The 12,766-nt window shown below is 51.3% G+C and overlaps 1 protein-coding gene across 1 annotated transcript in view; it reads left to right on the top strand.

Annotated features, from left to right (window-relative positions):
• Positions 1–12,766, top strand: part of LOC140420874 (glycine receptor subunit alpha-4-like) — a 164,110-nt gene that overhangs the window by 89,519 nt on the left and 61,825 nt on the right. Inside the window, exon 3 of the mRNA XM_072504973.1 lies at positions 10,792–10,859. Within this exon, the coding sequence (XP_072361074.1) occupies positions 10,792–10,859 (68 nt within the window). The remainder of the gene's footprint in view (positions 1–10,791; positions 10,860–12,766) is intronic.

Here is a 12,766-nt window from a genome sequence, read left to right as displayed (position 1 = left end):
GAATCCAGCAAGCCTCCCAGTCAGGATATTGGTGCCCCTCCAGTTATCCAGCAAACCTCCCAGTCAGGATATTGATGCCCCTCCAGTTTAGATGCAACCCATCCTTCTTGTACAGGTCACACCTGCCCGGGAAGAGATCCCAGTGGTCAGAAATCTGAAACCCTCCATCCTACACCACCAGTTTAGTCACGTGTTTAGCTGCACTATCCTCCTATTTCTAACCTCACTGGCACGTGGCACAGGGAATAATCCTGAGATTACAACCATCGAGGTCCTGCTTTTTAGCTAATTGCCTAACTCCCTGAACTCCTTCTGCAGGACCTCATCATTCTTCCAGCCTATGTCGTTAGTACCTATGTGTACTACGATCCCTGGCTAGTCACCCTCCTCATTTCGGGATGCCCTGTGTTCATTCAGAGACATCCTTCACCCTGGCACCAGGTAGGCAACATACCATCCTGGAGTCTCTTTCCTGTCCACCGAAGCACCTATCTGTGCCCCTTACTATAGAGTCCCTATAACTATTGCTCTCCTGCACTTTGTATTTGGGACAATATGTTAGCATAGATAGAGGATTTGTTCATGGACAGGAAGGAAAGAGTGGGGATAAATGGTCCATTTCCAAGTTGGCAGGCTGTGACTATTGGAGTGTTACATGAATCAGTGCTGGTCTCAGCTATTTCCAATCTATATTAATGAGTTAGACAAAGACACCAAGGGCTGGGTTCGCCGTCCTGCCGCACCAGATTTCTGCTTCAGCACACCGGCGGGAGGCTCTGTTCGCCGGTTGATCAATGGGGTTCCCATTGTGGGCAGCCCCACGCCGTCGGGAAACCCCCGGGCTGTCGACAAAACGGACCATCCTGATGGTGGAGAATCCAGCCCCAAGAGTCCAAAGACGCAAGTTAGGTGGACTGGCCATGCTAAATTGCCCCTTAGTGTCCAAAACGTTAGTTGGGGTTACTGGGATAGGGTAGGGGGGTGGGCCTAGGTAGGGTGCTCTTTTGGAGGGTCAGCGCAGACTTGATGAGCTGAATGGTCTTCTTCTCCCCTGTAGGAATTCAATCATGTGTCTAAGTTTGCCAATGAGCAATAAAAATGTAAGCTGTGAGGAGGACATAAGCAGTTACAACAAGATGGGCAAGCAAACTGAATGGGCAGCAAAGTGGCATTTGGAGTATAATGTGGGAAAATGTGAGGAATAGAAAAGCAGATTTTATTTTAATGTTTGAAAATTGCAATTATTTATGTTCAGAGGGGTTTGAGTGTGATCTAGTCAGCATGCAGGTACACCAAATAATTTGGAAAGTAAGTGGCATGTTGGCCTTTATTGGAAGGAGTACAGTAATTGTTTCCACAATTGTACAGGCTAAGATCACACCTGGAACACTGTCCAATTTTGATATAAGGAATATAAGGAAGGAAATATTGAGATTGGAGGCAGCACAGTGATAGGCCACTAGATTGGCCCCGAGGATGAGAAGGTTGTCTTATGATTAGAGCTGAGAAAATTGGACCTGTACTCTCTGGAGTTTTGAAGAATGAGAGATAAATTCATTGAAACACATTAAATTCTGAAGGGGTTTGAAATGGTAGAGACTGATGAGAGATTGTTTCCACTGATCGGGGAATATAGAACATGGGGTCACAGTCTCAGGATGGTGGGTGAACATTTTGGATTTGAATTTGGGTTTATTGTCACATGTACCGAGGTACAGAGAAAAGGATTGTTCTGCATGCAGTCCAGACAGATTGTTCCATACATGAAAAAACAGGACATACAATAGTTAGTAAACATAAAAGCGTAAGGTTAGAGATCATGGGCGGGATTCTCCGACCCCGTGCCGGGTCGGAGAATCGCCGGGTGAGGGCACGAATCACGCAACGCCGCTCCGACGCCGGTCCGCCGATTCTCTGGAGACCAGCGAATTTGGTGCTGGCGCGGTCAGTGCGCCGAGTTAGGCCGAGTCCCGCCGGCATCGTTCTCGTATGGTCCTACTCGGTGGGACCTCAGCATTCATGCTGCAGGGAGCGGCCTGGTGGGGGGGGGAGGGGGGGATCCGACTCCGGTGGTCCTCCACGGTGGCTTGGCACACGATCGGGGCCTATCGATCAGCGGGCGAGCTTCTCCCGGTGGGGACATATGTTCCTCCGCGCTGGGCCCTTGTTGCGGCGGGTCCGGTGCGGAGAAGGCAACCCACGCGCACGCGCGAACCCGCGCTGGCTGTGGCGCGCATGCGGGGACCCGTGCCGCCCATCCAGACGCCAGTATCAGCAGCTGGAGCAGTGTAAGACTCTCCAGTGCCGTGCTGGCCCCCTGTGCGGAGCAGGATCGCTGACCCTAGGGGCCAGATGAAGCCATCGTAAAACGCTCCACCATTTATGACGGCGTCAACACTTAGCCCCAGGATCGTAGAATCCCGCCCAGTGTTTGTGTTAGAATTATGTTTTAAAAGGTTAGTATGGTTATAAGAGATGTAGGAAGAGAATCTGTGGGCGAGAGCTCGCAGAGAGAGTCGCCACGCTTTTGAGATGAGGAGAAATGTCTTCATACAAATCGTTGTGGCTCTTTGGAATTCTCTGCCTGAGAGGGTTATGGATTCTCCATTGTTGAATATGTTTAAGGCGAAGATGGACAGATCATTGGTCTCTCGGGGAATTCAGTATATGGGGGGGTGAGTTTGAAAGTGGACTTGAGGCAGAAGATCAGCCATGAACATATTGAATAGAAGAGCATGTTCAAGTGGCTCCTATTTCTCATGCTATTATACACTTCTGACCAGAGGACACAAATTTAATTGACAAAAGAAATCGGAGCCAAGATGAGAATTTGTTTTTTACACAGTGAGTGTAATGTACTGCCTGAAAGGGCGGTGGAAGCAGATTCAAAAATAACTTTCAAATGAAAATGGCCTAAACCTTAGAAAAGAAAGATATTGAGGACAATGGAGAATAGGAACAATTGGACGCCTTTCAAAGAGCTGTCATACACAATATGGGCTGAATGGCCTCTTTCTTGGACATAGAACCACACATATGGACCATAGTTTTTCGGATGGGGGAGTTTTCCTTCCAGGAAACTTGGTGGGGAACACATCCCCACTGACACTGCCTGTCCCACAGCTATTTCCTTGGAAGGAAATCCTGCCTTAGAGAGTGGACGTCAATCTTGATTAATTGGCAACTCTCGTCACTGTATCAGACAGGACAGGGACTACAAGCAGGCCCCAGAGACCAAGTCTTGAGATTCAGGAACAGGTAACTTTTGGGGGTCACAGGGTTAGTGGAGGCCTGGGGAGACAGTGGGATATTGGGGTGTCGGCAGAGAGGGAGGGGTGGAGGGAGGTCCTGCAGTCACCGCGCCTTACGTGGTTGTCGGGGGAAGGGGGGAGTGGGCATTGGTGGTGCCTGATGTTAAAACAGGCCTGTTGATTGTTGCTGGGCTGGGATGGGCTTGGCTGGGATGGGTTTGGCTGGGATGGGCTTGGTTGGCCTGGGCTGGGATGGGCTGGTCTGGGCTGGGATGGGATGTGCTTGGCTGGGATGGGATGGGATGGGATGGGCTTTGCTGGGATGGGCTGGAATGGCTTGGACTTGGCTGGGATGGGCTGGGCTGGGCTGGGATGGGATGGGCTTGGCTGGGATGGGATGGGATGGGCTTTGCTGGGATGGGCTAGAATGGCTTGGACTTGGCTGAGATGGGCTGGGCAGGGCTGGGCTGGGATGGGATAGGATGGGATGGGATGGGCTTGCCTGGGATGGGATGAAATGGGCGGGGCTGGGCTGGGCTTGCTAGCCAAAGCTGCGGCTGCCTGAGTGTGAAATTGCAGAGCGAGGCCGGGGCAGGCAAGAATCCAGTGAGAAACTTACCTGAGAAATTTTCACCCACGTCCCATCCACGGGAGAATGTAAACGAGCAAACCTATGAATCAGGAGCAGAAATATGCAGTTCAGCCCCTCTGTACTGTAAGATTTTATGATTCTCCATTTCCAGGGCCACAGTCACAGCCTCCGCTCCACATTACACACGGACCCACAGTGAACAAAGAACAAAGAAATGTACAGCACAGGAACAGGCCCTTCGGCCCTCCAAGCCCGTACCGACCATGCTGCCCGACTAAACTACAATCTTCTACACTTCCTGGGTCCGTATCCCTCTATTCCCATCCTATTCATGTATTTGTCAAGATGCCCCTTAAATGTCACTATCGTCCCTGCTTCCACCACCTCCTCCGGTAGCGAGTTCCAGGCGCCCACTACCCTCTGCGTAAAACACTTGCCTCGTACATCCACTCTAAACCTTGCCCCTCTCACCTTAAACCTATGCCCCCTAGTAATTGACCCCTCTACCCTGGGGAAAAGCCTCTGACTATCCACTCTGTCTATGCCCCTCGTAATTTTGTAGACCTCTATCAGGTCACCCCTCAACCTCCTTCGTTCCAGTGAGAACAAACCGAGTTTATTCAACCGCTCCTCATAGCTAATACCCTCCATACCAGGCAACATTCTGGTAAATCTCTTCTGCACCATCTCTAAAGTCTCCACATCCTTCTGGTAGTATGGCGACCAGAATTGAACACTATACTCCAAGTGTAGCATAACAAAGATTCTATACAGCTGCAACATGACTTGCCAATTCTTATACTCGATTGCCAATGAAGGCAAGCATGCCGTATGCCTTCTTGACTACCTTCTCCACCTGTGTTGCCCCTTTCAGTGACCTGTGGACGTGTACTCCTAGATCTCTTTGACTTTCAAAACTCTTGAGGGTTGTACCATTCACTGTATATTCCCTACCTGCATTAGACCTTCCAAAATGCATTACCTCACATTTTTCCGGATTAAACTCCATCTGCCATCTCTCCGCCCAAGTCTCCAAACAATCTAAATCCTGCTGTATCCTCTGACAGTCCTCATCGCTATCCGCAATTCCACTAACCTTTGTGTCGTCTGCAAACTTACTAATCAGACCAGTTACATTTTCCTACAAATCATTTTTTTACGACAAACAGCAAAGGTCCCAGCACTGATCCCTGTGGAACACCACTGGTCACAGCCCTCCAATTAGAAACGCATCCTTCCATTGCTACTCTCTGCCTTCTATGACCTAGCCAGTTCTGTATCCACCTTGCCAGCTCACCCCTGATCCCGTGTGACTTCACCTTTTGTACTAGTCTACCACGAGGGACCTTGTCAAAGGCCTTACTGAAGTCCTTATAGACAACATCCACTGCCCTACCTGCATCAATCATCTTAGTGACCTCCTCGAAAAACTCTATCAAGTTAGTGAGACACGACCTCCCCTTCACAAAACCATGCTGCCATTTGCTTCCAAATGGGAGTAGATCCTGTCTCGAAGAATTCTCTCCAGTAATTTCCCGACAACTGAAGTAAGGCTCACCGGCCTGTAGTTCCCTGGATTATCCTTGCTACCCTTCGTAAACAGGGGAACAACATTGGCTATTCTCCAGTCCTCTGGGACATCACCTGAAGATAGTGAGGATCCAAAGATTTCTGTCAAGGCCTCAGCAATTTCCTCTCCAGCCTCCTTCAGTATTCTGGGGTAGATCCCATCAGGCCCTGGGGACTTATCTACCTTAATATTTTTTAAGACACCTAACACCTCGTCTTTTTGGATCTCAATGTGACCCAGGCTATCTACACACCCTTCTCCAGACTCAACATCTACCAATTTCTTCTCTTTGGTGAATACTGATGCAAAGTATTCATTTAGTACCTCGCCCATTTCCTCTGGCTCCACACATAGATTCCCTTGCCTATCCTTCGGTGGGCCAACCCTTTCCCTGGCTACCCTCTTGCTTTTTATGTACGTGTAAAAAGCCTTGGGATTTTCCTTAACCCTATTTGCCAATGACCTTTCGTGACACCTTCTAGCCCTCCTGACTCCTTGCTTAAGTTCCTTCCTACTTTCCTTATATTCCACACAGGCTTCGTCTGTTCCCAGCCTTTTAGCCCTGACAAATGCCTCCTTTTTCTTTTTGACGAGGCCTACAATATCTCTCGTTATCCAAGGTTCCCGAAAATTGCCGTACTTATCCTTCTTCCTGAGAGGAACATGCTGGTCCTGAATTCCTTTTAACTGACACTTGAAAGCCTCCCACATGTCAGATGTTGATTTGCCCTCAAACATCCGCCCCCAATCTATGTTCTTCAGTTCCCGCCTAATATTGTTATAATTAGCCATCCCCCAATTTAGCACATTCATCCTAGGACCACTCTTATCCTTGTCCACCAGCACTTTAAAACTTACTGAATTCTGGTCACTGTTCCCGAAATGCTCCCCTACTGAAACATCTACCATCTGGCCGGGCTCATTCCCTAATACCAGGTCCAGTACCGCCCCTTCCCTAGTTGGACTGTCCACATATTGTTTTAAGAAGCCCTCCTGGATGCTCCTTACAAGCTCTGCCCCGTCTAAGCCCCTGGCACTAAGTGAGTCCCAGTCAATATTGGGGAAGTTGAAGTCTCCCATCACCACAACACTGTTTTTACTCTTTTCCAAAATCTGCCCACCTATCTGCTCCTCTATCTCCTGCTGGCTGTTGGGAGGCCTGTAGTAAACCCCCAACATTGTGACTGCACCCTTCTTATTCCTGATCTCTACCCATATAGCCTCACTGCCCTCTGAGGTGTCCTCCCGCAGTACAGCTGTGATATTCTCCCTAACCAGTAGCGCAACTCCGCCACCCCTTTTACATCCCCCTCTATCCCGCCTGAAACATCTAAATCCTGGAACGTTTAGCTGCCAATCCTGCCCTTCCCTCAACCATGTCTCTGTAATGGCAACAACATCATAGTTCCAAGTACTAATCCAAGCTCTAAGTTCATCTGTCCTACCCGTAATACTTCTTGCATTAAAACGTATGCACTTCAGGCCACCAGAACCGCTGTATTCAGCAACTTGTCCCTGTCTGCTCTGCCTCAGAGCCCCACTGTCCCTATTCCCTAGTTCTCCCTCAATGCTCTCACCTTCTGACCTATTGCTCCCGTGCCCACCCCCCTGCCATACTAGTTTAAACCCTCACGTGTGACACTAGCAAACCTCGCAGCCAGGATATTTATGCCTCTCCAGTTTAGATGCAACCCGTCCTTCTTATATAGGTCACACCTGCCCCGGAAGAGCTCCCAGTGGTCCAGATAACGGAAACCCTCCCTCCTACATCAGCTGTTTAGCCACGTGTTTAGGTGCTCTATCTTCCTATTTCTAGCCTCACTGGCACGTGGCACAGGGAGTAATCCCGAGATTACAACCCTCGAGGTCCTGTCTTTTAATTTTCTGCCTAGCTCCCTGAACTCCTGCTGCAGGACTTCATGCCCCTTCCTGCCTATGTCGTTAGTACCAATATGTACAACGACCTCTGCCTGTTTGCCCTCCCCCTTCAGGATGCCCTCTACCCGTTCGGAGACATCCTGGACCCTGGCACCAGGAAGGCAACATACCATCCTGGAGTCTCTTTCACGTCCACAGAAGCACCTATCTGTGCCCCTGGCTATAGAGTCCCCTATTACTATTGCTCTTCTGCGCTTTGACCCTCCCTTCTGAACATCAGAGCCAGCCGTGGCGCCACTGCTCTGGCTGCTGCTGTTTTCCCCTGATAGGCAACCCCCCCCGACAGTATCCAAAGGGGTATACCTGTTCGAGAGGGGGACAACCACAGGGGATTCCTGCACTGACTGCCTGCCCTTTCTGGTGGTCACCCATTTCTCTGCCTGCACCTTGGGTGTGACCACATTTATATAACTGCAATCTATGACGCTTTCCGGCACCTGCATGCTCCTAAGTGCATCCAATTGCTGCTCCAACCGAACCATGCGGTCTGTGAGGAGCTCCAGTTGGGTGCATTTTCTGCAGATGAAGCCATCCGGGATGCTGGAAGCCTCCCGGACCTGCCACATCTCACAGTCAAAGTACTGCACCCCTCTAACTGACATTGCGTCAATTAATTAAAATTAAATGTTTAAAAAAAAAAAATTATATATATTTTTTTTCAAGTTACTGTTAACTATCTGTTTCCTAGCACTAGATTTCTATTATAAATGCCAAAGCTAAATATAGTACTCTCCGATCTCTGGCTTAGATACCCCTCTAAATTATAATTTAGTAATTATGTTTAATTAGTTACCAATGCTTAATTTTTTTAATTTAGTGTAGATTCTTGGATGTTTTCATTGACCGTCACGGTCAATGATATGCCATCTCTCAGCAGCAAGTTGCCAACCTCCTGCTCCTTGATCCCCTCTCTTGCTCATGACCTCCTGGATAGGTGAAGTCAAGAGCTGTATCAGAGCTGTACCTCTGCCCTGACTATTAATATCACTTGGGAATCCATATTCAAGTGGAGTGAAAATACAATGAGGCTGATGTTCTCACTCAAACTGTGGTGGAACTTACAACTCGAGTGTTGACGTAGCATTTCCAATGTCTGGATAGACCAAAGGGGGTCTAATCTACAATGAGCCACATTTACCACAAGAGTCTCCATCTGACATAAATGACCAACTTCCCCACTGTGAGCTGGCAATCCACACTGTCTTCACCACACAGATAGAGGGAGGAGTCTCTCTCTCTCTCTGTCTGTACCTCTCTGTTAAAGAACAAAGAAAAGTACAACACAAGAACAGGCCCTTCGGCCCTCCAAGCCTCTGCTAACCTAAAACCTTCTGCGCTTCCGGGATCCGTATCCCCCCATTCCCATTCTATTTATGTATTAATCAAGACGCCCCTTAAATGCACCTGCTTCCAACACCTCCTCTGGCAAAGAGTTCCAGGCACCGACTACCCTCTGTGTTAAAAACTTCCCTCGCACATCTGCTGTGATCTTTGTCTGTCTCTCTCTGTCTGTGTGCCTCTTTCTATCTCTCTGTTTGTCTCTCTGTCTCTCTGTCTGTCCCTCTGTCTGCCTGTCTCCCTGTCTCTCCGTCTCTCTCTGACTTTCTTTCTGCCTCTCCCTCTCTCTCTCTTCCTCTCTTTTTGTCCCCCTCTCTGCTTGTCTCTCTGCCTCCCTCTTTACCTCTCTCTCTCTATATCTGTCTCTCTGTCTATGTGTCTCCCTGTCTATGTGTCTCTCTGCCTATGTGTCTTTCTGTCTATGTCTCTCTCACTCTCTATGTCTCTCTGTTTCACTCTCTAACTCACTGGGTGGGATTCTCCCACCCCCCCACCGGGTTGGAGAATCCCCGGGGGGAGCCGCGAATCCCACCCTGCCGCCCCCCCCCCTCCCCCCGGCGATTCTACGGGCCCCGATGGTCCATTTTTGGCCAATCCCGCCAGCGTGAATTACTCAACTCACGTACCGGCAGGACCTGGCAGGTGAGTATGCATGGGTGAACCTCAGGGGATCCGACCCCGGGGGGGGGCCCACGGTGGCCTGGCCCACGATTGGGCCCACCGATCTGCAGGCGGGTTTGTTCCGTGGGGGCATTTCCACGCCGGGCCCCTGTAGGAATCCGCCATATTGTCCGGGGGACGGCACGGAGAAGAAAACGTGCGCATGCGTGGAATCACGCTGGCCGTTCCGCGCATGCACGAGATCATACTGGCCGTTCCGCGCATGCGCGAACTTGCGCCGTCCATTCGCCGCCGGCTGGAGTGGCGCCAATGACTCCGCCATCCACCTAGCCCCCTAGAAAGGTGAGGATTCCTCACCTGGGGGCCGTTGACGCCGGAGTCGTTGGCGCCGGTTTTCCCGCCGACGTGGGGACTTAGTCCCCAGAAGGGAGAATCCCGGCCACTCTCTTTTTCTCACTCCGTGTGTCTCTCCCTCTCTCTCTCTGCCTCTCTCTCTGCCCCCACTTTGCTCTGCTCCTCTCTATCTCTGTCTCTGTCTGTCTGTCTCTCTGTCTGTGTGTCTCTCTCGCTCTCTCTCTCTCTCTGTCTCTCTTTCTCGATTTTTCTGTCTGTCTGCCTGTCTCTGACTCTCTTTCTGTCACTCTGGGCTGGATTCTCCGATTCTGTAGCTATGTCCCCATGCCAGCGAGGGAACAGTGGCATTTTATGCCAGAAAAATGGTCCTGTCGGGGGTGGAGCATCGGGGGGTGGGCCTCAGGCAATATCCCGAGGCCATGGATACGTGGCTTTGGAGGGGGCAGGGCATCGAGAAAGCCCCCCCCCCGTTTTAGTCAGGAATTGTGATTCTCTGATCGATTGCCGAACGCGATTTAGTCGGCGACCAGAAAATCCAGCCCTCTGCCTCTCTCCCTCTCGCCCTGCCTCTCTCTCTCCCTCTCTGCCTGTCTATCTCTGCCTCTTTCTGTCTGTCTCTCTGACTCTTTCTGTCTGTCCTGTCTCTTTCCTTTTCTTGCCCTTTGACATTTGCATCTGATTCTCTGCCGGTCTTTTTACTTCTCTCTCCCTTTCTCAATTCCATTGTTTTTTTAACCTCTTTTCATCCCTAAATCCCACTGCCTTCTCTGACTCTTTACTCTTTCTCTTTCTGTCTAACCCTTTCTTTCCCTCTCTCCTCCTTTTATCTTCCACTTCCACTCTCTCTGGTTCACGCTCTCTCTCCCTTGCTCCCTCACTCTTACCCTCATGCTTGCCTTTTCGCTCTCATGCTCTTACCCTCATGCTCGCCCTTCACTCAGTCTCACTCTTTCTCAGCCTCCCACGCATGCTCTCTTTTCAGCTTTGCTCTCTTGTTTCCCCTCGCTTTCTCCCTTTCAACCTATTTCTCTCTTGCTCTCGCACTAGCTCTCTCACTCTTCCCCTTTTCTCATCCTAGCTTTTCTCTCTCACTCCCTCCTCTAATTTTTATTCTGTTTGTTTTCCAGGTCCTCCAGTGAATGTTACTTGCAATATTTTCATCAACAGTTTTGGCTCAGTGACTGAAACCACCATGGTGAGCATTGGGATTGGGTGATTGTGGTGGTATGTATTAGGGGTAATACGGTACACCATGAATGCCGAGGAGCTATTGGAGGACAGATGCTGGGTCCCGATTGGATCTGCCGCCTACTGGGCTCCACCCAGATAGGCGGGGTATAAGAACCCGGTTTACTCCCCGCAGCTGCATTCTGTGACTGAGCTGCTGGGGAACAAGTCTGAACAAGTCTGCTCAATAAAGCCTCGATTGAAGTTCTCTACGTCTCGCCTCGTGTGTGATCGATGGTGCTACAATTTATTGAGCAGACTTAAAAAGGAATATGGAGCTCCGGATCGCCCCAGAGTGCCTGCGAATCGGCCCCCAAGCAGCTAACGCAACATCGGCGTTTAAACACTGGCTGGCGTGCTTTGAGGGGTACCTCCGAACGGCCCCCGGCAGACCAACGGAAGACCAGAAGTTGCAGGTCCTGCATTCCTGAGTGAGTCCCGAAATCTACGCACTCATCGAGGACGCGGAACAATTCCCAGCGGCGATTAACTTGCTGAAACAGACCTACATTAGGCCCGTCAACCAGGTCTACGCACGCTACCAGCTCGCGACGAGACAACATATCCCCGGGGAATCGCTGGCCGAATTCTTCAATGCGCTGACGAGCCTGGGAAGAAACTGCGACTGCCCAGCGGTAACGGCGAATGAACATCCGGACCTCCTGATCAGAGACGCTTACGTAACAGGTTTGGCATCGTCGCAAATTCGCCAGAGACGTTTAGAGAAAGACTCACTCGGACTCACTCGACGTGGCCTCTGGTCGCCTATGCCCCCGACCGCACTACAACCCCTTAGGCTCCGTGGACCCCTGCCGTGACCGACCCCCCGGCACCCCCCACCCCTCCGCAAGCGTGCGCAGCCAGAATCCCAGACCACCCGGGGGGGGGGCCCGCTGCTACTTTTGCGGGCAGCCAAAACACCCCCGCCAGCGCTGGCCGGCCCGCTCGGCCACCTGTAAAAGCTGCGGCAAAAAGGGGCACTACGCAGCGGTGTGCCAGTCCCGTGAGGTCGCCGCTAACTCCGGGGAACAAACGGGACAACAGGCTCAACCCCCCCAGCGACCCACGGGCGGCCAACGGGTGCTGCCATTTTGGATCCCGGACACTACTAGGGGGGGACGGGCGCTGCCATCTTCCTACCCACGGGCCGCGTGCGATCCATCGGAGCGGCCATCTTGTCCACTCCCGGCCGCGTGCGACCCATGGGAGCGGCCATCTTGTCCACCCCCGGCAGCGTGCGATCCACGTCCGCCGCCATCTTGGCTGACATGCAAGGACCCCAGCGTGGACGGCTCCACACTGCCTGAAGACAACAATCTGATGCACCAACCACGTTTGGCATCGGTGACCCTCGACCAGTCGCGGCCCCGGACGCTCCAGACGACAATGACAAAGGTGCTGGTGAACGCGCACGAGATGCCGTGTTTGATCAACTCGGGGAGCACGGAGAGTTTTATTCATCCGGACATGGTAAGACGCTGTTCCCTGGTAATTCTGCCAAGCACCCAAAAAATTTTCCTGGCGGCAGGGTCCCACTCCGTTGAAATCAAAGGGTTCTGCATCGCAAACCTAACGGTGCAGGGGAGAGAGTTCAAAAATTACCGGCAGTATGTCTTCCCCCATCTCTGCGCTCCCACTCTCCTGGGGTTGGACTTCCAATGTAACCTCCAGAGCTTAACATTTAAATTTGGTGGCCCTATACCCCCACTGACTATCTGCGGCCTCGCGACAGTCAAGGTCGAACCGCCTTCCTTGTTTGCGAACCTCACCCCGGATTGCAAACCCGTCGCCACTAGGAGCAGACGGTACAGCACCCAGGACCGTACGTTTATCAGGTCCGAAGTCCAGCGGCTGCTGAAGGAAGGCATAATCCAG

This window comes from Scyliorhinus torazame, chromosome 5 (assembly GCF_047496885.1).
Source record: "Scyliorhinus torazame isolate Kashiwa2021f chromosome 5, sScyTor2.1, whole genome shotgun sequence".
Taxonomy (NCBI): domain Eukaryota; kingdom Metazoa; phylum Chordata; class Chondrichthyes; order Carcharhiniformes; family Scyliorhinidae; genus Scyliorhinus; species Scyliorhinus torazame.
Note: the sequence above shows the minus strand (reverse complement) of the source record. Positions and strands in the feature narration are given on the sequence as shown.